Source organism: Panthera uncia (assembly GCF_023721935.1).
Source record: "Panthera uncia isolate 11264 chromosome C1 unlocalized genomic scaffold, Puncia_PCG_1.0 HiC_scaffold_3, whole genome shotgun sequence".
NCBI classification, from domain to species: Eukaryota; Metazoa; Chordata; class Mammalia; order Carnivora; family Felidae; genus Panthera; species Panthera uncia.
The window spans coordinates 37,779,856-37,806,354 of NW_026057584.1; the positions used below are offsets into that span (position 1 = coordinate 37,779,856).

A 26,499-nucleotide genomic window follows, 5' to 3' on the forward strand; every position below is an offset into this window, starting at 1 on the left:
GCTCCCTTCTCCTTTCAAATGGGGCCCAAAGAAATTATGTATAGGCATGGCCATGATGAACCAAAGTGGATATTGCGTGTATTTGCTAAATAAAATCATTTGTTATCCCTTTTCTGAAAGATGGCTATGTTTTTAAAAAAAAAATTTTTTTTTAATTTAGTTTTGAGAGAGACAGAGACAGTATAAGCAGGGTGAGGGGAGGAGAGAGAGGGAGAGAGAATCCCAAGCACGCTCCATGCAAGGCTCAAACTCATGAAACCGGGAGATCATGACCTGAGCTGAAACCAAGAGTTGGACGCTTAACCAACTGAGCCACCCAGGCACCCTGTGTTTTTAAGTAGAGAATTCTGTGTCCTAATCAGTTTACTTACAAAGCCATGCAGGATGATATTAGGAAATACAAATACCAACAACAGTGGTGAAGAACTGCCCCACAGATATAACAAATGCAATTTATTTTGTGTTTGAAGGAGGACTTGAGAAAAAGCATTCTGTCTCTGAGCATTCCTGAAGATGGAGGAGTGGGAGCCAGGGGCGTGTTTTCTTAGTTCCTTAGCCTGTATGATCTGAGTCACAACTTCATGGTTAGATGAGGATGCTAAGCAAATGCTACCCCTCCCTTCTCTCCTCTCCCACATGGAATCTTTGGAGAGGCTCTAAAAGTAGGAGGAAGAATCCGTATTTGCTTTATGAATGAATGAAGGGTGGTTATTTGGTCTTAACCCAGAACTCAAGCACTGGTTTGCTGTTCAATGCAGGTTTGCTCTATGGTATGCCAGGGGCACATAGGGCCACCTGGGAGCAGTACCCCACCCACTTGCCTACTTACCTCCCTCCTTCAGAATCTCAACTCTTGTCACTTTCTCAGGGAAGCTTGCCCTCACCCACCAGTCTTGTCTGATTCCTTTGTCCTGGATTCCTTTAGAAGCATTGCCCCCCCCCCCCGCCCCCCCAGTGATCCCTTATCAGTTTATGATTAGACTCCTTAGCTGTGACTATGTGGTTTATGTAGGACACCTACTAAGACTAAGTATCTTCCCTGTTTATGCTCCCCGCCTTTCATATTGTGCCTAGCTGGTATGTGGTACAAAGTAGACAGTACATAGTTGTTGAATGAAAAAATATTTGCTACAAATTCCAGAAGTATCAACACTTACCATGATTTATGTATATTACCATTGTATTTGTATCCCATGCTTTTGACAGCCGAATCTTCTATTTGTGGAAGAGCATGGTAACTGGATTTTGTAGAAATGAATGAGTCAGGACTGGTGAAAACACTCAAAAGCTCCATTAATTTTCTTTTCTTTTCCAGTAACTCTGCTCTACCCTCCATCTCCCCAAGTCAAAACCCAGTGTTTGAACTTAACCGTGGGGGTTTTGTGTGTGTCCAGCTGGAAGGTAACTGGAGAACAAGGTGGAAGGGCTAGAGACCCTGTCCCCCACCTCCTAAGTGACGAACACTCGCTAAGGAATGACAATGTGACCAAGGCCTCCCCCCATTAAACAAAGAAAGCCCCAGAACCACAACCCCGGACCGAGGTGGGATAATTTGGAGTGTTGGGTATTCTGGTTCCGAATTAGAGGGAGAGGTTTAGGAGAAGTGAGACTGCCCCAGTCTCTCAAGTTAAAGTTGGTGGCCTGTGAGTAGCAGCCTTTCTTGCGCCTCCGGGTGTGTCCACCGGGCTCGCTCATCAGGTTGTGTCCGTGAATGTACGTGGGTATGAGATGCGGCTAGGCAGGGCCACGCTCAGCCCCAGGGCGGGAGGGGGGGCTTCTGTAACCGCGCACGCCCTTGGCGCCGCAGGGCAGTGGGGCCGGCACGCCGGGGCGCAGTGTGCAGGCGCGGAAAGCAGGCGGCAGTCTGGCCCCACGGCGCGCCGGGCGCTGGCGCAGGCGAGCTCTGGGGGCCGCGGGCTGCGAGGCCCGGCTGCGGGCGGCAGGAGGCAGCGTCGGCCCAGGCGGCGAGGCAGCGCGCGGTGATGTCAGTGGCGGCCCGGCTGGCAGCAGCCGGTACTTCCTGTATAAAGGCGGGCGGGCTCGGCTGCAAACCCCACTAGCCAGTGTCAGCCTCTCGGCGGGAGGAGGAGGCGGCGGAGGAGGAGCAGGGGGAGGGCTGTCAAATTCGGGAGCCAGATTTTTTTCCCTTCCCCTGGCAATCCCTTCCGCTTCCCCGGCTCCTGGCGTGACATCTGCGGACCCGGGACCTGTATGTGTGTGCGCGCGAAGGAGCGGAAGAATGGCAGTGCTCAAACTCACCGACCAGGTAGGGGGCGGCGGCGCGGGCGGGCGGGACGCGCGGGCGCGGGGCGGCGCGGAGCCCCGGCGGGGGGATGGGGGCGCGGCGCGGAGCGCGCCCGCGAGCTGTTTACTCGCGGCGAAGGGGAGGAGTGTGTGCGGCCGCCGGCTGCTCCGAAAGCCGGCGGCTGCGGCTCTCCTGCCCTGCGCCGTCCCCGCCCTGGGCCGTCGGAACTGCGCGCCCCGCTCGGTGCCCGCGGCGCTCCGGGGGGCTGGGGAAGGGGCCGGCGGGCGCCAGGCGCAGCCGGGGTGCTGCTCCGCGGGTGTGCACTGGTGTGCGTAGATGAGCGCGGGTGTGCGCTGTCCGCGGGCCCGGGCTGGGCAGGGGGAGGGGAGGCTCGAGGTGCTCCTCCGGCTCCTACCGTGCTGCGCAGCGTGGGCTCCGGCAGCCGGTGCCGGCGGCCGGGAGGCTCGTCCGCGCCGCGGGAAGGAGGGAGGTGTATGGAGAGGGAGAAAGGATCGCAGCCTGGGACCCTCGCCGAGCCAAGCCAGAGACCGGCCCAGACCGCGGCTCTTGTGTGGTCGAGCTGTCTTTATCCGTTTGACATGACAGCCTGACTTCCTCTTTTGTAGACCAGAGGTTGTGTGTGCGTGGTGCGCGATGGGGTCCCTTGGAGACGGCGCTTTTGGTTCTGGCCGGTCTGTCCCAGGAGGAGAAGTCCCGGGGCTCCACTCACAGCGGCGAACCACCCTCTCTGTGCCTGTGTGTGTCAGTTTTGTTGCTTTCCTGGCTCAGACACCGCACAGGGCAGCTCTGGAGTGCTGGTTTGCAGAAGTGAGGTTATTTGCTGACTCGGTTGACAGTCCTTGCTGCAGGTCTGGGGAATGGAAACACCCCACCTTTGCAGACTTTGCTGCTCTTAGGATATTGACACTCATAGGCGCACAGCCAAGTTGCATGATAGAACTCTGCAGCTCCTTTCACGAAAAAAGGAGACAGCTTGTTTTTTTTTCCTTCTGCCATTTATTTATGGATAGTGAAATGAACACTGCTTGGGGTCCTGGTTGGCACAGAGTCAATCTTGACTTTGACACCCTATCAAACATGCCATTTCTTGATATTTAACATCTCATACATCTTGAAGGGGTTGCATTTGTTGCTTTGCTGTCCCCAGTTAGAATCCAGCCAGGACATTTAGATGCAATCAATCACCAGAATGATTTGCTTTCATATCTTTGAGAGTCACATTTCTGGTTTGCTTTCCTTAAGTATTTACAGGCATTTTTTTTTTCTTTCTGTGGAGGAGAGATCACTGAGTTAAAACTCATGTTAGCCTTAAATTTAGCAGGAAGAACAGCTGGCAATTGTGATGAATCTACTTGTTCCCTTTGGTTCCAGAGCATTTAAAAGTGTAAGTTGATATTAGGATTCTCTCCACCTTTTAGTCACATACTTTGACAACTGTTAGACATTTGTTTTTTTTCAATCTTCCAGTTTTAGTCTGTTTTGGTCGTGTCATGTTTGCTGGTCCAAGTTACTATACTTGTCTCTTAATTCCTAAGTCTTCAAGTACAAAAAATGAATCTAATGGACATTATTATTATCACATACGCAACAGAATTTCACAGAGAACTTTAGAGTTGGAAGAGATGCTAAAGACAGTCCTTCATTTTTTTAAATGAAGAAACTGAGATCTGAAGAAGTGAAGCATGGGATCTTGAAGGACCACAGCTGTTGGCCTGTATTGCTGAAACTAACTCCTGTCTCCTGCCTTCCAGGCTTCTGTGCTTTTTGCTAGTGGTTGTAAGACACCTCCGTCTTTTCATTGGGTGTGTTAAAAGGGTTACAAGAAGTTATCCGCTCCTAAATCAAGATCGACAGTAGGGGAAAGTGTATTTCTTGGTCTTAGAAAGGAAGTTATTCTTCAGGACTTATCAGAGTAGGACTTTCAAAGATGTTTGTCTTTTAAAATGTTTTGGAATACATCTCCTCCCTTCCCCAAAGAAACTAGTATCGTTATGGAGAAAAAAAGTCATGTAACCTGCATTTGATTCCATCTCCAAATGCATCAAAGGGGTCTAGGGAGTTTTAAGATTCAGGAGCATCTAAGAATTGCCAGCCCATTTTGGGACAAGGCCAAAAGAAGGCCGGGTGAGGAGGTGGTCTGGACTGGGTGGAGTCGTGAGCAATAAAGGTTTCTGCGTGGCTTCAAGTTCAGGAAGTGTGTGATCTTTCTTGCCTTATATAGTCTTACCTTTCAGTTTGAAACTAAATTCTTAGACGCTGGTTCCTAACCTCATCAAGGCTTTAAAAACCCTTTGCTTAAATCCGTACTTAGCAAGAGTTTTGCTCCATCGTTTGGGTAGGGGGCTGCCTGCTCTGCTCTGAGTCTCTGCCTTAGAGTTTGTAGAAGAGCACCTAACTCTCCATTTTGCTGCTGGTAAAACAATCACTTCTCAATTCCTCCCTCACCTTTTTTTTTTTTTTTTTAATGTTTATTTATTTTTGAGACAGGGAGAGACAGCATGAACGGGGGCAGGTCAGAGAGAGAGGGAGACACAGAATCTGAAACAGGCTCCAGGCTCTGAGCTGTCAGCACAGAGCCTGACACGGGGCTTGAACTCACGGACCGCGAGATCATGACCTGAGCCGAAGTCGGATGCTTAACCGACTGAGCCACCTAGGTGCCCCCCTCCCTCACCTTTTAATGCCCTATTTGTGAGGTGATTCTTGATTTTTGCCATGGCTTTTGGATTTTTAGCTTGATATCCTGATTTCCCTGACACAGTCTTGTTGTTGATAACCTGAATCACAAGCTGTCTTGGTTTGTTTTCAAATGTGCCTAAAAGAAAGAATGTAAGATGACATTTCCTGTCCTGCTGGAGTGGGGTGGAGGAGCTTATTGGGTTGATGGGAGTCCCCATCTCTACAGTCAGCCCACACTGGCACCTCAGTCATGCACCAGGAGGAGACATCTTTTCTGAACTCTGTTTTGGGAGAGTTTTAAAAGGGGACAGGCAAGTGTGATTTTTAGTTTTGTTTTTGTTTTTTTAATTTAAATTACTTTTTTTTCTTTCTTTCTTTTTTTTTTACTATGAGAAGGAACTGAGAGCTGTTGCTACAAACAAACTTAACATTTAGCACTTCTGCATTTGTAACCGTGTCTCTTCTGTTTTCCTCTTCACACAACACATACCATTTTTCTTGCAGTGTTCAGGGGACCAAGGATCCTGGTTTGCCAACGGAGGGGTTTCCCAGGATGTGGGACTTTCAGTACTAACACTGGGAAAATTCTAGGCAAACCAGGATCAGCAGCATAGAACACACTCACCTATGTAATTAATATACTAATGTAATTGTTTCCTCCTAGAAGGACATTAGAAGGTTTCTTTATATCTTTGATAAAGCGAGGTAATTTTAAGTTTGGGAAAGAAAGTTCTATTTCATACAAATGTAGTGCCTTTTAGCTCAAGAGAGCCATGAAACTCCTTGAAATTTTATTTGCTATTGAGCTTTTGGGGGCTGCTCTTTATGTCTAGTTAAGGTACTCTCGTGATTTTACGTGTCTGGTCATATCTTCAGCCTGCCTCCGATTCCCTCCTCACCACCCCCCCCCCCCCCCCCCAAAAAAAAAACCCAACGTTTTTCAAAGTTATGAAGCCAGAATGGTAAGTTGTTTTGGACCTTTGAAATGTTCACTATTCTTACCTGAATTTGCTAGTGACAGCAGAATGTCACCTCCATCTCGAGGGCTGCCTGTAGACAAACTGTTTCAGCAGGTGGCCCTTTATGGAGCTTCCTGCCTGGAGGCCTTCTGGCTAGGTGTCCCCTTGCCAAGTCCTAGCTCACACTTGAGTCACCCATGTCCTTGCCAAAGGCAGTGGCTGGCAGCCGTGGCAGTGGCAAGAAACTAGAAATCCTGTAACTTTGATTTCTAGCTCGTAGTGTGGGGCCTTGGGACACGTGTATTTTATAGGCTGCTCCCATCCTTCCGTCGCTCCCTAGGGCACTGGGTCTATAGCAGGCACTATGCTGCAGCCCTGCCCTCAGCAAAGATGAAAGGAAAAGAAAGGCTTTATTCTTTGGACCCTTCTTTAGTTGTTTTGGGATCCAGTCACATGATTTGGGGAGTGCACTTGAGGACTGGTGTTTCCTGGCAGAGACCTAATAATGGCTTACATTTATTGTGATCTTCTTGTATGCTGAGCCCTGCCATGAATCACGCCTCTTAATCCTCATGCCATGCTAGGAGGTAGGTGGCAGTGTGATTCCTATTTTATAGATGAGAAAACAGAAATAGGCTAATTGACTTGTTCAAGGTCATACACCCACTAAGTGATTGAGCGCTGTGTCCTACCCTGGCACACTGATTGCACAGGTGGGGCTTTAACCGCAAGGCTATACTTTTAATAGTCAGAAGGTCTATGCGGTAGTAGGACTTCTGGATGCCTGCTCTTATTTAGCAGGAAGCCACTGGGCTAGCCCTACTCCCTGCACTCCACCTAGCTCTTAGGGCCAGACCTAGTTCTGTCAGAGTTAGGAGCTCCTCTGAGGCCTCTCCTCCCAGCAGCCTTGGACCTGGCTTACCCTGTTAGCTTCTCCACCTCTCCACCCTGGCGAATGACCTGTTGATTGGTAGCTTGGGGAATTTTTTTTTGGTCATTAATAAATAAACTATGATCATTGTAGGAAAATCAGAAAGCTAGATTAGCAAAAACAAACAGTTAAAACCGTCTGCATTCTCTGTACTCAGAAGTCCTCCTGACATCTTGATATAGAAGGAAACTTCTAGTCTTCTAAGTAGCCAGATAAAAATTTTAACTTTCTGCATGATAATATCAGTATCTTTCTCTTGAGCACCAAGCTAACAATTCTGCTCTCTAGACCAGTGACTTTTCCAAATAAACTGAATTTATGCTTCTCTTAAATAAATGACTGGCTGCTCTAGTGTAAACCCAGCAGCACGTACTTTTTTTTTTTTTAAAGATTTCAGCTTTTACTTCCTCTTTTTCTCTAAACAGAGAGTAAATATAAACTCCAAAAAGCACAATTGTTTGTGCCAGAAACAGGACTGAGCTATTCTTTAAAAAGACTTCTATTTCAACAATATAATATGATTTTTTTTTTATAGGCTGAAGTACAACATGAAATAATTTTTTAAAAATAGGGAGGAGCTAGAGAGATCTGATAGTCCTGTGGTTTTAAAACTTTGTAAAGCTATGGCTCTCCTTTTTTTTTTTTTAAGTAAGCTCTTTCAGGGTGCCTGGGTGTCTCGGTTGGTTAAGCATTGACTTCAGCTCAGGTCATGATCTCACAGTTTGTGAGTCTGAGCCCTCAATCAGGCTCTGTGCTGAAAGCTCACAGCCTGGAGCCTGCTTAGGATTCGGTCTCCCTCTCTCTCAGCTCCTCCCCCGCCTGTACTCTGTTTCTCTCTTTCTGTCTCAAAAATAAATAAACATTAAAAAAAAATTAAAAAGGGGTGCCTCAGTGGCTCAGTCGGTTGAGCATCCGACTTCGGCTCAGGTCATGATCTCATGATTCGTGGGTTCAAGCCACACATTGGGCTGTGTGCTGACAGCTCAGAACCTGGAGCCTGCTTCGGATTCTGTGTCTCCCTCTCTCTCTGCCCCTCCCCTGCTCACACTCTGTCTCTCTCTCAAAAATGAATAAAGATTTAAAAAAAATTTTTTTTTTTTAAATTAAAAATAGTAAAGTAAACTCTTTGAACTCCCTACCCTGAGATCAAGAGTCACATGCTCTACCGACTGAGCCAGCCAGGTGCTCCCTCTGGCTCTCCTTTTTGTTTTCCTCAAAGAAGATTCCATACTGAAACTTAATATATGAGATTGGTGGCAGTAGCGATCCCTAAAGCCCTTTCAAAGATTATTTGCATTTAATGTTATTTGAAAGCCCTTTTGTATGAGAAACCTACTGGTAACTGATTCAGTGTTCTTTTCCTGACATCATGTTCTCAGAAAACAAATGTTTATAATTATTGTAGATGATTAAGTGTTACGTAGAATTTGGATGATCATGTCATTTTTATTCATTCTGAGGCAGCTTTGAGAATGATGGGTGTATTATTAAATATTAAGCTGGGATATAGGTGTGAACCAGGACTGTCCCAAGTAAATCTGGACACATGGTCACACTACATAGACTGTGTTTGTTCACCTCAGGCTTGACAATAGGTGAATTAGTGACTAGTAGACCAGTCGCTCTCTTTCGAGTCGCATTTACACTGGAGCAGGTATTACAAACATTGTTTTTTAACCTTATGCAAGTCCAGAATTGGAAAATGGCTTCCATTTCATACATCAGTTCTGACCAGTTGGTTGAGGGGTTGCAGAAGCGCTCTGGCTCTTGCAGCAAGGGATGGGGGGAAATGTAACAACTGACTGTCAGTGTTTGCTATGAGTATAAGATAAGGGAGAGGTCGCCTATGTGGTTAGCCAAACCATGGCAGGTCAGATTAACCTCTGTGGGCCTCCAGTTCTTATTTGTAAAATGAAGAGGTTGGACTGGATGTCTTTCAGGTGTCTTGGCTCCTCCCTCTCTCTCTGTGACTCAGTCCCTTTGTTGCACACAGTTTGTGCTGTAGTCTTCTTCACAGATGTGGCCATGGAGGGTGTATTCGCAGATGAGCTCCAATTTAGCTTTCTAGGCAATAAAGTCAGAAAGTTAAGTTAGATTCCAAAAGAAGGTTGTAACCAATGTCAGTGGTTTAGGAACTGATTCCTGCCCTGTGGCCACCTTCCACCTTCCCCCTTCCCCCTATTTGATAGATAATCCAAGATTGTTTATTTTATAGAACATCACTTTTATTGATTACTCCATTAGCACCCTCTTAACAACATATTTACCTTCTACTTGATTTCAGAGGTATTTTCTCTCATCAGTGTTCAAGTCTGTAAGAGAGTTGGTAGCCCAAGAGGTTGAAATTAATGATCATGACTCTAGTCTTTTATTATGATATTCATAATTTTTAAGAATCTTTTTATTGTCTCCCCTTTTGAAACTGAAAATTTATCTAGCACCCTGTTAATTGGACCAAGTAAGTAAGAAGTATATAGTCCACTTTTGGGTTATTTCAGGCTTTGCTAAGTCAATGCTTGCTTGTATTTCTTGGTCTTCCAGTATCTGTAATTCCCCCACTCTCACCCTTGTGAGTAATAAGCACCCCAGTGGAACTTTCTAAGAGATCTTTAATACCAGGAGACCATTTTGCCCCAGGGGAGCTTCCAGAGCTCTTGGTAAAACTAAAGAGATTTGTAGGAACATCTGAGGCCTAGATATACAAAATTTCCTCACAGTTTCAATCTGTCTCAAAGATTTCAATGTTAAAAAAGAAACAAGCATTTTGTATTAAATTGCTTTTGTTTATTTAACACTAGATTGGGAATCAGAAGACCTGGATTTTCCTCATGGTTCTTTTCTTTTCTTTTTTTTTTTTTTTATGTTTATTTATTTTTGAGAAAGAGAGAGACAGCGTGAGCAGAGGAGGGGCAGAGAGAGAGAGGGAGGCACAGAATCTGAAGCAGGCTCCAGGCTCTGAGCTGTCAGCACAGAGCCTGACATGGGGCTCGATCTCACCAACCGTGAGATCATGACCTGAGCTGAAGTCTGACGCTTAACTGACTGAGCCACCCTGGCACCTCCTCATGGTTCTTTTTCTAATACTTATATGGCTTTGGGAAAATCTTGGCCTTAGTTTCTTTGTAAAATGGGATTTCATGGGTGAAGAATCCTCTGCATTCTTTCAAGCTCTAACATTCTAAGAGAATGCCCCAGATACCTCTTCTCAACTTTGGGAATCTGGTTTGAAAAGTATCTGCCTTCCATGAACTTCTGTTCTCTCCCCTACCTTTCCCCTTACCCTCCCAGGGTGGTGGTGGCCAGTAGAGTTGACCAGGTCTGAGAAATATACCCCATGTTCTGCCTACAGGTCAGGGGTCCTTTCCCCAAGAATGGCATCTTCTAGCATACTTCTAGAAGTAGTATAAGGTTTCAGGGAGGGGCACACAACCCCGTGTTTGTCTATTGTGAGCTGTGCTGAGCTCATGACTACTTTAGCCTTTCTCATTTGCTTTAGCAGATGGCCTGGGTTCTCCCGTAATCCTGTTTTATTGAACTCCATAATAACATTTGGGTCTAACAAGTCCATTTCCCAACTGTTGGACCCAGATAATGGATTCGGTTGACACAGTGACCACAGAATTTCTCAGGGAGGGAATTCCTATGTGCAGTCAACAACTCTGTATGTGTAGATGAACCCAGTCGATGGAGGAAGCTTGTTTTGTGATGTAAGCCTGGCAAGATGAAGAGAAAGATAGGAAGTGAGCACAGGAGAAGTGTCATAACAGAAAGCCAGGTAGAGATTCAGGTAAACTGGGACCTGTCAACTAACCCGTTATTGTTAAACAGTAGCCTCCCAAAGCCAGGCGTGCTTTTGCCCCAGGGCTGAGCAAGATGGCTTATTGAGTTTGGGAAAGAAAATGTCAGAATTCGTATTTCTTTTAAAACCCTTTAAAATTTTTATTTTTGTGTTTTTAAAATCTATGTTATACTCCAGTACAATAAAAATCCTCTTAGCTCTGTCTGCTACTTTTTACCACCTGGCCAAACCACCACGGAGACTATTCCAGCAGCCTTCTGACTGGACGCACTCATCCAGCCTTGACACCTGACTCTCAACATAGCCATCAGAGTGAGGGAATTCTGATGCTCAGATCGTGTCATTTCTCTCCTCAAATCCTCCCACGTCACACCGAGGAAAAGCTGAAGTCACAGAGTGGCATCCTCCAGGTCTCCTCCACTCACCTATCCGGCCATGTCTCCTCCTGTCCTCCCTTGACGTTCCTCCTGCCTGTGAGCATGTCCCCTAGAGATCCACATGCCCACCCCTTTCAGATCTTTACTCAAATGTTACCTTTTCAGTGAGTCCTTTCCTGACCATGCTGTATAAACTGCCTATGCCATATTTCTGGTCTCCTTTCTTTATTTCCTCTCCATGGTACATATCCCTTATACCATATATTTTATCTTTTTATAAAAATTAAAACTTGGGGCGCCTGGGTGGCTCAGTCGGTTAAGCGTCCGACTTCAGCTCAGGTCATGATCTCGCGGTCCGTGAGTTCGAGCCCCGCGTTGGGCTCTGTGCTGACAGCTCAGAGCCTGGAGCCTGTTTTGGATTCTGTGTCTCCCTCTCTCTGACCCTCCCCCGTTCATGCTCTGTCTCTCTCTGTCTCAAAAATAAATAAATGTTAAAAATAAATAAATAAATAAATAAAAACTTATGTGTAGAGGAGATAAAAATAACAGGGCAAAGCTTTTTGTTGTTTTGTTAGCTTGGTTCATTCACTAGTGTAACTTTGGCACTTCTATAGAAACAGTATAAGGCACATAAGTAAATGTTCAATGAATATTTGTTAAATGGCTGATATAAATATGTATGTGTGTCTGTGTGTATATCTACATGTTCAAATGTTTTTACTCATAAGGTGCTCAAATAAACAAACAAAAATACTATTGTAAACAGAGCTCCCATCTGTACACTGGGGTATTGGATTTCCATTCAGACAGCATTCAGAGAAATTTTTCTTCCCCATCGAAAGATAAAAGATCACATATTGTCTTCTTTTCTGGTTATATGTCTCCTCTTTCTAAATTGAACTTTCAGTGGTGGGGATGGATTAGCACTGTACTTGGTTCTCAGGGGTTCCGTTTCTTTATAGGGAAGGTACAGAGTGACACTAGGGAAAGGGAAATGTGGACCCTAAATATCATGGGAAAGGATGCTCAGACCCATTGCTAAGTGGACTTCTTTTATGTATTCCAGCAATCAAGGTCAGTTTAATGAACCCCATCTCCAAGGTAGTGACTCTGATAGAGTCCTCTGCTCCCCCTCTTTCCACAAAGGATAAGAACAGGTACAACAAAAGAGTTAGAAACCAGACAGCAAATTGGGAAGGAGATAAGACAATAATCGTGCTTCATGTTATTTAATCCCGACAATGTCTCTACAAAAGAGTGGCTATTACCATTCCACTTTACAGATGGGGAACATGAGAACTAAGATTTGAAGTAGTCTCTTTAGGGCCTCATGACTCTGGGGTTCACATCTGGGCAAGCTTGTCTCCACAGTGCACATTCTTAGCTGTCAAGCTTCTGGCCTCTTGAGACAGGTGTAGTATCACAAGAAGCCCTTTTCTTCATGGAGCTTGTGGTGGTTACAGATGGTATTGCATGCCTTGTGCATGGAAGGCCCACATCAGATATTTACTGAATACAACGTGGCATATGAAACAGCTCTCAAAGTAGGTATAGTGCAGGTTTAGACTACATTGTGGGGGTACTTCTTAGGAACTACAGAAGTCCAGAGATGGGCATAGTTACTAAGAAAGGCATCAGGGAGCTGGAGGGAGTCCAGTGATCCTTGAGGAAGGGAACGATTTTAGACAGCGTATGAGGGTGAAAGGCATCCCAGGTGAGTGATGTGCCATGTACCTGTCAGGTAACCTGAAGACTGGCTTTACTGAAGCAGGGGGTTCATACTAGGAAAGCATAAGAGGAAAGGAAGGAAATAGTCAACATGCATCCTGGATAGAAATGGTATTTGTGTATTAACAAATCTTTCTTACTTGGCTTCTGATAGGTACTACGTGTCCTCTCCTGGAGGCATAAATTGTGTCTGGGCAAAACTCATTATTTCCATGTGTCGTGTAGGCATGATATTTGAACGATGAATTTGTATTGCTATCTTGTGCTAAAAAGTATTGATGCATAAGGTGAGGTGTTACCTTATGGGTCTTTCTGTCTCTACCGTACCTCCTACTTGAAGGGAATATTGTATACATTCTTGTTATGGCAACATTTTGTGGATAAACATGTATCTTGGAGTATTGAACTTCATTGAAAGAGGCTGGATGGATGGTCTTCATGGTACAAGACACTGACAGATTAATGTAGTAGGTCTGGAGAAGGCCTGTTTTTAACCTTTAAGTTTTTATTAAAAATTACTTTAAAAATCCAGGCTATTGGGAATCTATAGAAAAAATGATTTCATTTCTTAAAAAAAATCAATTGTGAGAAAAAAAGAAAAAGAGGGAGGGGGTGGGGGAAATATATACATCACTGAGAATGAAGTCCCGTATAAACTAACTGCAATGAATAGATTTAGATTCTGATTCAGACAAACCTAAAAAACACATTTCTGTTAGACAATTGGGGAAATTTGAATATTGCCTGGTTATTTGAAGATTTAAAGTGCGAATACGGTATTGTGGTTATGTTTAAAAAGAAAGTCTTTATCTTACAAAACAAGAAAACAAAACCACAAAACCTTAGCATTTGTCCAGGGCACCTAAATATTTTAGTGACTCACTCTTTTGGGAAGCTTTTTTTTTTTCTTTCAGTTTACTTCTTCCTGTTCTCTTTGTGCCCCTTCTAAGCTTTCCCCTCTCACCTCAGAGAATGTCTTCAGTAGAGTTGTTAGAATCCTTGATTGTTAGAAAGCACACAGTTCTGCCAGTTTTGTTGCCTAAATAGGCAACTAACTCTGAATTAGTTGTGAAACTTACCCATCTATTGACTTAGTTTAAGTGGCCTTCATAACTCATGTTAGATATTTGAGTATCTGCCTTAAAATCACATCTCTGGTGCCTTTTTGAAGATCTAGATTTGGCTATCCTTGTACAGTTATGTCAGTGTGAGGTATGTCCAGGGGAATTTAGTTATTAGAGTTGTCCCAAATCACTTTGTTATATTACTTTTTCCTTTTTAAATTCCAGTTAACATACAGTAATATATTAGTTGCAGGTATACAATATAGTGATTTAACATTTCTGTAGGTCACCCGGTGCTTATCACGATGTTACATTACTTTAAAACCATGTTTCCATTTAAACTGAGTAGGTTTAAAAAACAGCAAGCAGTTATAAGGTCTCAGTTTTAATGACTGAGTTGCCACGCCCCTTTTCTTACCTGAACAGGAAGTGAATGTTGGTTATGGCCCCCAAGGATTTCAGTGTTGCTTTAGGCATGCTGAGATATCTGTGTTTATTTCTACAAGTGTGAAAACCCTTCCCTAGCCTTCTTGATGGAGCGCAGATTTAAGAATAGACCGGAGGCTTGAGAAATGGCCAGTTGCAACTTGAGTAAATGATATTGTCATGTGTAATTTAGAAGCCAGATGACTTGAGTTTGGGATGCTCTGGAGCCTCAGTATAATTAAGTCTTGGGGCCCATGAGGTGAGTGTAACATTTAGTTGCTAATGCTACTTTTCTTAGCAGCCAAGAAGAAACCATTTTTTTTTTGAGGGGCTTTGCTCTTTACCAAAGAGTCTTATATCAAAGTCCCACGGCACTCTATTACTGTGTATACAATGTTTTAAAATGTTATGACATCTCACTGAACAGTTTCCAAAAAATATTACATGGGAGTGGCACAGTTCAGAGAATAACTAAGTTGCTGTCTGCAGATCTAGGCTATAGGCACATCTCTTCTCCTGACAGTGTCTCATACACAATTGTCACAAAACTTTTCTTGAATGTAAAATGGGTATAATAATACTTACTTTACACGGAAGTTATGACAATCCAGCGGGAAAAGTCTTTGTATAGCAACTGGTCTATAGACACTCAGTACATAGTCCTTGAATTTCTGGTTGGTTCATTTGTCAAATTAAAGATTAGTTCTCTAGGGTCAATTTCAGCTCGATGGGAATCTGATTTTATTATTTTTTTTGTTTTAAATTTGTGACCATTTATCTGGTCTTTTTTTTTTTATCAGTAACTTAAACAACATTGAAAATGTAGAAAATTTTTTGTTTGTTTTATTCTTGTGTGAAATCTCCATACTTAGGTTTGAGTTGTAGCATTTTCGTTCCTACAACTTTAGGAAGTGCATTTTTCTTTCCTTTTGGTTTTAATGAATGAACTGATTTAGTTTATTTGATAGAAGAATTTTATGTTTAAGATAGATCTAGGAGAATAAATGTGTGTTGGAAAATTCTGAGGAGTTTGCAATCATTCTTGATTTAAGTTGTCAAAAAGAACTGAAAATTACTTTTAAGAATGCCACTTCCTCCTCACAGAAGTATAAAACCATGTCTTTTTGAGGAAGTGTGTAAGAACAGAATCGTTGATAGTTGATAGAGCAGTCTTCATAAAAAATCATCATGGGAGAATTTCTGAGAAACATTGGTATAAAATTTCAAGTTTAGAATGAATGTACAACAGGATAGAAAGCCATACATTTCTCTGAAAAAAAGTGTGATTAAAAAAGTCAGAAAAAGGATTCCTTGTAAAAAGTCACTTTAATTTGGAGTCTTTTTTCCTTTTAAAACCGTAGAATGCTATTTGAAAAGATGGTAAGTGAAACATCATTGGATACATGTGTATGTTTTAATTCTTTTTTTTTTTTTTAAGATTCATTTTTTTTAAGTAATCTCTATACCCAATGTGGGGCTTGAACTCACAACCCTGAGATCAAGAGTCTCATGCTTTACTAACTGAGCCAGCCACGTGCCCCATGTATTTTTTTAAAGTTTATTTATTTATTTCAAGAGAGGTGGGGGGAGAGGGAGAGCGAGCGAGCACGCAAGCAGAGGAGGAGCAGAGGGAGAGGGAGAGAGAATCCTAAGCAGGCTCCTGGGTGTCAGCACGGAGTCCAACATGGGACTGGAACCAACAAAATGTGAGATCATGACCTGAGCTGAAATCAAGAGTTGACTGCTTAACCTACTGAGCCACTCAGGTGCCCCAGAGAGAAATATATTTAAAAAAAAAGGGGAGGGGTTGCCTGGGTGGCTCAGTAGATTGAGCATCCAATTCTTGATTTCAGCTGAGGTTGTGATCTCAGGGTCATGGGATTGGCCTGAGTGGGGCTCCACACTCAGTGTGGAGCCTGCTGGAGATTCTGTCTCTTCTCCTTCTGCCCTCTCCCTTGCTTTCTCTCTCTCTTTCAAAAAAAAAAAAAAAAAAAAAAAAAAGGGGGGGGGGGGGAGGAACTGAGAATGGAGGGAGGCTGACCATGGCTGACCATGTTACTTTCCAAGGTGAATGTTAGAGATGCTCTTGAGCTTTAAGCTAAAGTGGTCATCACCTGTTATACTCTGCTTCTAAACTAGTTTTTAACATTGCTCTTCAGCAACACTGACACTTATTTCTTGGAATTCTAGGATTGGAATAACCAAAGTGGAGGTTGTTATTTAAGCTACAAAAGAAATGACCAAAGCTATGTACCCAGAAGGCTGGAAAGAATCAGGCTGATGGTTATTTGACCCATTCTGCAGGTTCTTGCTGCTGATATCGAACCTTCTGAATCAGTGTAGTGACTGGCAGATAAGAAATTATTTTACACAGTGGGAAGGCAGGTATTGGGGGCTCATGGGACTAGTAATGAGGTTCCTGTGACATCTCTGGTTTTAAGTGCCTCCTGCTTGTCTTTGTGAACGGAACTCAAGAAGGACATTTCCTTATCACTGCTTTATCATTTCAGTGAGCTTTTCCAGAGATCTAATTCTTACCTCCGATTCTGCCAGAACTGGCTGTGAGACCCTGGCAGTCATTACACTCTCTCTGGGCCTCAGTTTCCTCTAAGGAATGAGGATGTTGGTTAGATGAGCTGACAGCTGTTCCAGTCTTTGATGGCTCTCACCCAGAGGCTGGCAAACTACTGCCTACACACTGAATCCAGCTCGAGGCCTGTCTTACAGCCTGTTAGCTAAGAATAGTTTTTATGTTTTTAAATGGTTGAAAAAGATCAAAAGAATAATATTTTGAGACACATGAAAATTATTTGAAATTCAAATTTCAGTGTCCATAATAAAATTGTATAAGAGCAAATCCTCCCTCATTTGTTTATGTATTGTCTGTGGTTGCTTTGGGACCCCGAGAGTGGAATTAGGTAGTTACCACAGAGTCTGCATGGCTGGCAAAACCAAAAACTTTACTCTCTGGCCCTTTACAGAAAAAATTTGCCAACCCCTGCTGTACCCCAAGCACAGATTTAGGACCACACTCTTCAGATATCAAACACTACACTCTTGTTATCTTCGTATTTCCTATACTGTACTTTGATCTAGATTTAATTAGATTAATATGATAATTCTTGCTTTTATTATTTTATCCAGGAGAAAGTAGAGGCTTAGTTAGCTTACTTGGTATGTTTTTAATTAAAAGGAAAAATCCCCTTTAAAACAATAGTTTGTTTGTACTCAGACTTTTTTTTCTCCCTTTAGGAATCACTGTAGAGAAAGAAGCCATATGTTTGTATTTTAAATCATTTGCCTTTTAAACTGGATTTTTAAACTCCAGATGTGGATTCAGGAACAGTTAAAATGTACTTTTGATGCTCTCAAAGAGCCATGATGGGGGAGGAGAACTTTACTTCTTATATTTGAGAGTGAAACAAATCTTAATATTTTCTATTTCCCATTGTATGCTAAAAATACTATTTTTAGTTTCTTTGAGGAGACACTCTAGATCAATATGGGGATGGTAATGGCTTTAATCTCATGGAGAACCAACTATAGCAACTGAATGAATGCATTTTGAAGATACACTCAATTATTACAAATGGAAATTATAAAATTAAAAAATAAATATCAATAATATCCACTTATCTAACATTTCCCACTATTCTAGAAAGTTCTCTTTGAAGTCTAGAAGTTCTCTTCAAAGTTCTCTTTGAAGTCTGCTAATTTCTGTGTGAGTTATGGGTTTGAGTGAGTGAGTGTGTGTGTGTGTATGTGTGTGTGTGTGTGTGTGTGTGTGTGTGTGGTGTCCAGTGTTCACATCATTATAATTTAAAAGAGAATTTGTCTCCCACTCTTATACTTCCAAAGTCATTTGAGTTATTCTAAAACTCCTTCTAGGCCTGGAGATTCTTTTGAACTTAGAAGAAGACGGGCACCTTGAACTGGTTAGTAAAGGGCAGAAGGGAGGTCAGTCAGCACATGTGATATTTCATCTAAAAGTTAGCTTCATTTTTCTCTTGATTCTCCAGAGAGAAGGAATTAATGGAGATACTTGTTGATAAAGAAGATTTGTGAAGAAATTCATGTAGTGTATAACTTCAGAAAACATTGACAGTGACTCAGTACCTAAGCCAGCTAAAGACCTCCAATGTTTTCTGAACAATATCATAAAAATCTGGAGGAGACAGGAGGTGAACAGAATAGTAAAATTCCCATTTTTCAGAGGGAAAAACAGATCAGTGGTTATTATTTGGTTTCCCCGGCTGTTAGTGGGGGTAGAGATCTTGTTTTTCTCTGCTCAGTCTGAGATGCATTTCATTTGCCTATCCTCTTCTTAAACAGCACTTGTAAAATCACATGTCATTTCTATAGTTATATTTAGGATGTAGCCTGAAACACTGCATAAACACCCTGTGATAGAATACTGAAGTCTGCTGCCTAGGTAATTATTATGTGGGTCTAGTATCATATCATTTCCATTATCTAGATGAGAATGTATCACACACTTCAAAGTTGGTCTAGAAGAGAGAGCCCATTGTGTACAGGGCCAAAAGGGTTTTGCTTCATGGTTGCCCTCTGGGTGAAAAACTTTTTGATATGCAGAAGGCCATGGAACTTCGTTCTTGTTTGAAAACACTTGTAGCTGGTAGTTGTGTTGAAACACTAGGGCTTTCCCACACTCTCACCCCCAAAGTACCTCTACGATGTACTCTGTTTTCTTATTTAGAATTTTATGAGAAGTATGTGAAATTGCCGTCTGAAGGGAATGTTTGTCACAGAACTGCCTAATCTTTAGATGTGTCTAAATGCAGATGTATCTAAAGAGCACTTTCATTTTCCTTCTTACATGGAAGGAGGCAAGTTTCTCCGTTGAGCCTCTCACTTCTGGTTTTAATCCGTTTTTAGCTCCTTGATTAATGTGTGGCTTGGGAAGGCTGGAGCTAAGCCATCTATTTGCTCTTCACTTCTGGGGGAAAATGTTTGCACCCCTACTTTTTAGTATGCAAGGCTGTGGTTCACTCGAGTTTAGGTTAGCAAGGACTATTGAATGAATGAATGATCTAGTGCCAGTTTCTGCTGCTGTGTTTCCTTCTTCCCTGCCTTCCCTCTCAGTTCCTTACTGTTTACCTTCTTTCCTCATCCTGCAAACTTTACCACAAAGACAGGAAGGATAGAACATGATTAATTTTTTGTTATGTAAATAGCCTGAACGTAAGGATTGAAGGTAGAAAATATTGCCGAGTTTTTAGTGGATTTTTTTCTTAGTACCTTGTTAAATGTATACAATCAAGAATTATGTGGCTGAGCAGTACCTGGGTGGTTCAGTTGGTTAAGTGTCTGACTCTTGATTTCGGCTAAGGTCATGATCTCACTGTTTGTGGGTTCAAGTCCCACATCGGGCTCCACGCTGACAGCACGAAGCCTGCTTGGGATTCTCTCTCTCCCTCTCTCTCTCTGGCCCTACCACACTTGCACTTTCTCTCTCAAAATAAATAAATAAACTTAAAAAAAAAATGAAAGAATTGTATGACTAATAGTTCAGTGTGTCATGACATGAACAGACCTGAAACAGCTCCCTCCCTCTCCAGTCAAGAAAATAGAAAGAAATGTTTGCTTATTATTTTATCTTATTTTTTTGTAATTGCAAGAGGTTAGACTGGCTTTAACTGGGACAGTCACTTACATAGGAAGTGACTTTTTTTTTTTAAGTTTATTTATTTTGAGAGAGAGAGAGAGAGAGACAGGCAGAGAGAGAGGGAGAGAGAAAATCACAAGCAGGCTCTGCATTGTCAGCATGGAGCGCAATGCAGGGCTCAAACTCACAAACTGCGATATCATGAGCTTAGCTGAAATCAAGAGTCAGATGCTTAACCTACAGAGCCACCGAGGAGCTCCAGGAAGTGACTGTTAATGTGGGTTCTTGGTTTAAGTCTCTAGTTTAGTTGAGCCCAAGGGAAGCAGAATATGCTTCCCACCACTGATCCTGGGTAGACAGAAGGGAGGGCCACCCCAGGCCATCTACTGATGCTTATGAGCACCTCTGCAATGTTTTTACCCCCAACTTCCACTCCCAAAAGGTTTTTGCAAACAATGTATCCCCTTGCACATTTTTTAGGTTGACATCTGAAGTTTTCCATCATAAAGTTAGAAAGGTACAAAGGATATGTATCACTCCTGGCATAACGTAAATATTGACTTTTAAAATGAAAAGGTGATATCACTGTTTGGATTGTATTGAATGGAATTTAAACGCTGTTGTGATTTGATGTGCCCCATCATCACTTACAAAACACACGAGCAAGCTCTTCCTTAATAGTTGGAAATTTTACATTGTTCCCTTTTCTCCTTGAATTCAATACTTCCATTCCACTTCCTCACACAGAATTTTATCCAAATATAGTACATTTAAAAAGCCCCAATTATCCTCTGGTACTTTGCAATAAAAATATGATCCTAAGGTGCTAAGAGTTATATAAATTCCTGGATTGAGTTTCTCTTTGTAATAATTATTATACTACTATTTATCAAAACATAAATATATCACAAAGATTGATAAATTATTAGTAAAACATGCACAAGTTAAACATTCTTATTTGAGGTGTGTTTCTTAATTGTTCGATGAGGCTTTGTTTCCTGGTTTAAATTAGTTCATGATAGCATACCCTAACTTATTGCTGGAATGCTGTTAAAGGAAGTTAATGGAAGGAAAGGAGGTGTGAATTAAAGGAAGTTCTCCTGACTCACATATCTTGAACGTGCCCTTTCTCTACCAGACATTTGTACACTGTAGGGACAATTCCCTTGGTCCGAATCAGAACGGGTGAGAAGTAAGTCTACTTTTTGAGGGAAGATCGTGAAGAGGAAAATGGGAAACAACAGCAGAGTGATGCCTCAGCCACAAACACATGACTTTTAGCAATGTGGACATACGGAAGTAGAGGTCTGGAACGTGATACCCACAAAATAACCCATGCCTGCAAACCTCTCGCAAAGTCTTCATGGGCTCCAGGGGTCCAAGGCCGCCTGGGTAAAGCTCACTACTCTAGAGAGGCAACCTTGGATGGGCTGATGTCATCACAGCTGGTGGCCTGCATTCCCCTGCCCCTGTAGCCCCATCAGTTGGCCAAATATGGGTCACTGGGTCACCTCAAGTGTGAATGACAGACACACTAGTCAAGTGTCATAGGCAATACAGATTGCTTTTGAAGGCTGTGCTTGCATTTTTGAAAAACTAGACTAATATGTGTTAAAACTTTAACTTTTGAAGGTAAGGTGGAGGGATATGTAGAGGTCTTTATAAACATGTTGTAAATTAACTAGCCTTTAATTAATTCATTAACATTTCTTTCATGATCTCTGTGTTTCTTTTTTTTTATGCTTATTTTTGAGAGAGAGAGAGAGAGAGAGAGAGAGAGACAGAGCACGAGTTGGGGAGTGGCAGAGAGAGAGGGAGACACAGAATCTGAAGGAGGCTCCAGGCTCTGAGCTGTCAGCACAGAGCCTGACACAGGACTTGAACCCATGAACCACGAGATCATGACCTGAGCCGAAGTCGGATGCTTAACTGACTGAGCCACCCAGGAGCCCCATCATGATCTCTGTGTTTCTGCAGGACAATTATAGTATGTCAGTACTTGATGATAAGTTGGTTTTGTGTGTTTGAATATTTGGGCAGCTTATCTCTGCAACATTTGAAGCTTTATTTGGTGTTCATGAAGACTTCCTCTTGGGCATGTTGAATCAGGTCTCTACGTGCCCTCCTTATGTTTCACTCTGTGCAACTGATTGAGTAATAGTAGGATGTCAGTAATGGTGTTCCTCGTTAGATTTTAAAATTTAATTAGAATTTGATGTATTGGAAAGCTAATTTCTTCTTTTTTAAAAAAATTTTTAATGTTTATTGTTTTTATTTTTGAGAGAGAGACAGAGCATGAGCAGGGGAGGGACAGAAAGAGAGAGGGAGACAGAATCTGAAGCAGGGTCTAGGCTCCGAGCTGTCAGCACAGAGCCTGACACAGGGCTCCAAAACTCACAGACCGTGAGATTATGACCTGAGCCGAAGTCGGATGCTTAACCTACTGAGCCACCCAGGCGCCTCAGAAAGCTAATTTCTTATATTTGAAGACCCAGATCCTGCTTTATATCTGATCTTTGACAAACCAATTGCTTGTAGGAGTACATCTGACAGCAACTTTGGTTTGTTTAATTCCTGAATTGGCTAACACGTCCCCTGATTTTGTAAATTGAGAATTTATATTCTACTGGGCAGTTACTTTACAAAAAACGAGGTGAACTATCTGGATATAAAATTCAGAGTGATGTACGTTTGCACGTGTATGTTGAATGGATCTGTCTGGCTTTTCCGTGCAGTGCCACAGTGCTTCACCAGCGTTGAAAATGGTTCTTCGAAGAGAATGCTGGGATCTGATGACTAGCATTGCTGGTTCCTCTCTTGCTCAGCTCCAGACCAAACAGAAACATGCATCCTCTGCCAAGTATTCTGTGACGTCACAAGGCAGGCCCTACAGCACCGTGGCTTTTTCTTACACTTTTCCTTTTTGGGCTGCGGGAGATTTAACCTCTTTCTTGACTCTTCTGCCCCCTTTTTTCAGGTAAGGGGTAGCTATTAGAGTATATAGGGCATCCAGTAGTATAAAATCCTTTTTAAAAAAATAGATTTTATTTTTAGAGCAGTTTTAGGTTCACAGCAAAATTGAGCAGAAGGTGCAGAGTTCCCTTATACTCGCTGCCCACCTCACCCCTTCCATCCCCCACTATTTACACCCAGTGCCAGAGGGGTGCGTTTGTTACATCCACGCACCTGCGCTGACACATCATTATTATCCAAAGTCCATAGTATACGTTAGGGTTCCCTCTTGGTCTCGTACATTCTGTGGGTTTTGACAAATATTTAATGACATATATCCACCATTATCGTATCATACAGAGTAATTCCACTGCCCTGAAAATCCTTTGTGCTCTGCCTGTTCACCCTCTGTCCCCCCTAGCTCCTGGCAGCCACTGATCTTTCCATTGTCTCCATAGTTTTGCTTTTTCCACAATGTCATGTAGTTGGATAGATTCTTTTTAAAAAGGATATAATAGGATAAGAAAATTTGGGAACTTCAATGAATCTCAGAGAGTTTCTATTATGTGGCCTTTTCATGCTTATCAAAATTTGGTATTTTCCAACAGTTTGAATGGAAACCAACTTGTTCAGCTTCACAAGCAAAAAAGTACTTTGCATTGTTTAAAGTCAGCTTAGATATCTCTGGGAGAAGCAAAGAGAAGCATTAAAAAAAAATTCAAGGTGGAGGAAGTAGAAGGACATTTTTTTCTGTCCTTAGAAATTCCATAAAGAATTCTTTAAGTCAACTTTGGTTGCCATTTTGATAGCATTTTGGGAGATCCTGGATTAAATAAAAAGGGATTGCTTTCAAATTGAGAGAACTGGTATTAAATAGAAACAGGCTCAGGTGGAAGGTGGAACTGGAATCTATTGAGGCAAAGATGTTTAGAAAGGATAATGTGCTTTAATGGTGCCATTGGGGAACTCTTGTGGAGCAGCAAATGTAGACCAGGTGCAGTGGTCAAATGGAAGTGTTCTCTCCCTTGTGCAGAACAGGTCAGCTTACCATTTTACTTTGTAAATTAAGGGGGTAGTACTCTCAGGATCAGGCTTTTCATGTGGGAGATGGAATGGTTGAATTGCTTGCACTGGTACTCAGTGATGAAGCTGGCAGAGGGTTCCCAGAAGTGACTACACTGAAATCTCTTCTTTTTATCAGAATCTGATACTATGTCATTTTATTGACTGAAAACATTTTTTTAACGTTTATTTAATTTTGAGAGACAGAGAGGAGCAGAACACGAGCAGGGGAGGCTCAGCGAGAGAGAGGGAGACACAGCATCCGAAGCAGGTTCCAGGCTCTGAGCTGTCAGCACAGAGCCCGACTCGGGGCTTGAATCCAGGAACCAAACCATGAGATAGTGACCAGAGCTGAGCCGGCGCTTAACTGACTGAGCCACTAAGGCGCCCCATCATTTTATTGATTTTTTAAAAGCTCTGTACAGGTTCTCTATCAGCCATACATGGGTTTTTGTGTTTTCTCTTCTTTTTGTTTTTCTATAATCCATTTAACCAGGGTTTATTTTGCAGGAACTTGTGAAGGGGGCATGCCCGAGACTCACAAACAGTCCAAGTCTTTAGGGCTGTGACACTAGGCTGTTAATAGCGTAAGAGACTCTTGGTGGTGGAAGTAAGTCATAAAGCCACAGAAGGGTGTAGGTTCTTGTGAAAGTAAAAATCTACTTAGCATGTTTATGAGAGAGGAGCGGGAGTCATTGCTCCATTAGAGCCAAGCAAGCATTAAAGCTCCAACATCCAGCTAGAATATTTCCCATAGTTTAGCAAATCACTTTAACCCATGGCTTCCCACACTTTGCACCGTTTTCTCCAGTTGCTCTATCACAGGCAGGCCTGCTGTGTATGGATCATGACCCAGAAGAGGAACAGGTTGGAGCTCCATGCCACAGGTAGCATTTTATGGCATTGGACCTGCTCCATTGACTGACTCTTAGCCTCCATGGTCCCAGCCACATTCTCACAGGAGGAGGGTTTGTGGAACTTGTTGGTGGACATTTTGCAATGTGACTCACCAGGGGCCATAGGCCTTATGTAACTCAAACTCTAACTTTTCATCACTTCCTGCAGAATGTGTTGTAGAAGGATTGAGGGATTTGGCTAGGGGCTGGTGGGTGATACTCAAACTCACTCAGGATGTGAAGTTCCTGGGTGGGCTTTGAGATGCACATTTCTTGGAGTGCCACAAAACTGAAATTTCACCACTTCTGTCTTATGAAAAAGGCCCTGCTTCACTAGCAGAAAATAGATTTCTATTGTGGGTGTTGCTGGTCTTTATATCTTAAAATTTAACAACTTAAAATTGTGTAAGGAATCATTTCTAGGATTTCATTTAAATACACATGTAGTTTTTGACCACATGTTGCCTTAATTTCTTGTGAGATCTTGTGGTGGTAGGTTGCTAAGGTTGTAGAGAAATTAATGGGAAAGTTACAAAATACAAAAGAGTAAATGCCATATATCATTTTATGATGATGATGATGATATTATTATTATTTTTATTATTTTGAGAATTAAGAAAAGGACTCCATTGTTCAGTTTTCGTGGTAAGGCAATTCGGACCTGGTCGTAGGATATGGATATTCTGGGGGAATGATAGTTGGAAACCTCTAGACCAAATTGCAGGGAAAGCTCAGAGAAATCCTGATAGCCTGCCAGAGGCCCAAGGGACTTTCATTCATTCTCTTCATGCAGTTCTTTGATGTTGTTTGTAAATGCATTTCACTAAAGTGAGTTGGATCTCTTAATGTCTGTCCATGTTTGGAGGTACTTTGGGAGTTGATCTTATATGAAATGAACATGTTACACATTTGTTCATGTGAGGTTACTTTATTTTCTCCAGAGAAATGTAGATATTTTAATATTATAAATTATATGAAAGCATCTTAGCTTTAGTTTGCCTGTACCCCTCAATCCAGCAAGGAGACAACATCCTGGACATTTTTTTGGAGATAACTGTCTTGCAGTCAATTCATTTTCTTCCTCTTGGCGAAATGGGAGTTACTTTGCTTAATTAAAACCGGAAAACCATTGTCAGCCCTTGTATAAGGCACCAACCCCTAGGTAAATCACATCAAATTTCTTTTGAGGCTGGTAATTTTCAAAGCCAGCAATAGGATGTAAAGTAAGTCTTTTGCTGAATCTAGCAGCAGATGTGTTTGGAAAGTGAGGAAATGATGTTGCTAACTTGCTAACTGTATTTTGAGGGATAATGTGATGGGGTGTAGTTTGACTGGTATTTCCTCTTTTAAAGAAATGCAGGCAAACTTTTTCCTTGGAATTTAAAATGTATATATTACTCTAAAAGCCTCCTGGGAATTTGAAACTGCTACTTGCTTGCTTATAACTTTCCCTCATCTTGTTCCCAGCAGTGGAAGGAAAGTTTAAACCTTGTTTCAGTCTGTGGTAAACTTTCTACAGCATGGGACTTGTTGGTCAGTGTTAATTCTCAATCAGTGTTCTGTCTAAAACCGTATAAAATGATTCTGATACAATTGTAGACACTAAAACGTCTACCATGTTTTCCAGTGGAATGTTTTTACTTGGAGGCATTGGAGAAAGGCTGAAGGAGCATGGGGAGGGACAGTTACTGCTCGTGTGTGTGTGTGTGTGTGTGTGTGTGTGTGTGTGTGTGT

At 42.3% G+C, this 26,499-nt stretch overlaps 1 protein-coding gene across 6 annotated transcripts in view; it reads left to right on the forward strand.

Moving 5' to 3' along the window:
• Positions 1-2,009: 2,009 nt before the first annotated feature.
• The window catches only part of ANKRD44 (ankyrin repeat domain 44), a 343,412-nt gene continuing 318,922 nt past the window's right edge, over positions 2,010-26,499 (forward strand). For 4 of the 6 annotated variants that reach the window (XM_049615942.1, XM_049615943.1, XM_049615947.1 and 1 more), the window contains exon 1: positions 2,011-2,266. In XM_049615942.1, the coding sequence (XP_049471899.1) occupies positions 2,240-2,266 (27 nt within the window). In that variant the 5' untranslated portion in view covers positions 2,011-2,239. Of the gene's footprint in view, positions 2,267-26,499 lie in introns of all 6 variants that reach the window. The other 2 variants (XM_049615941.1, XM_049615948.1) reach the window with 2 other exon arrangements.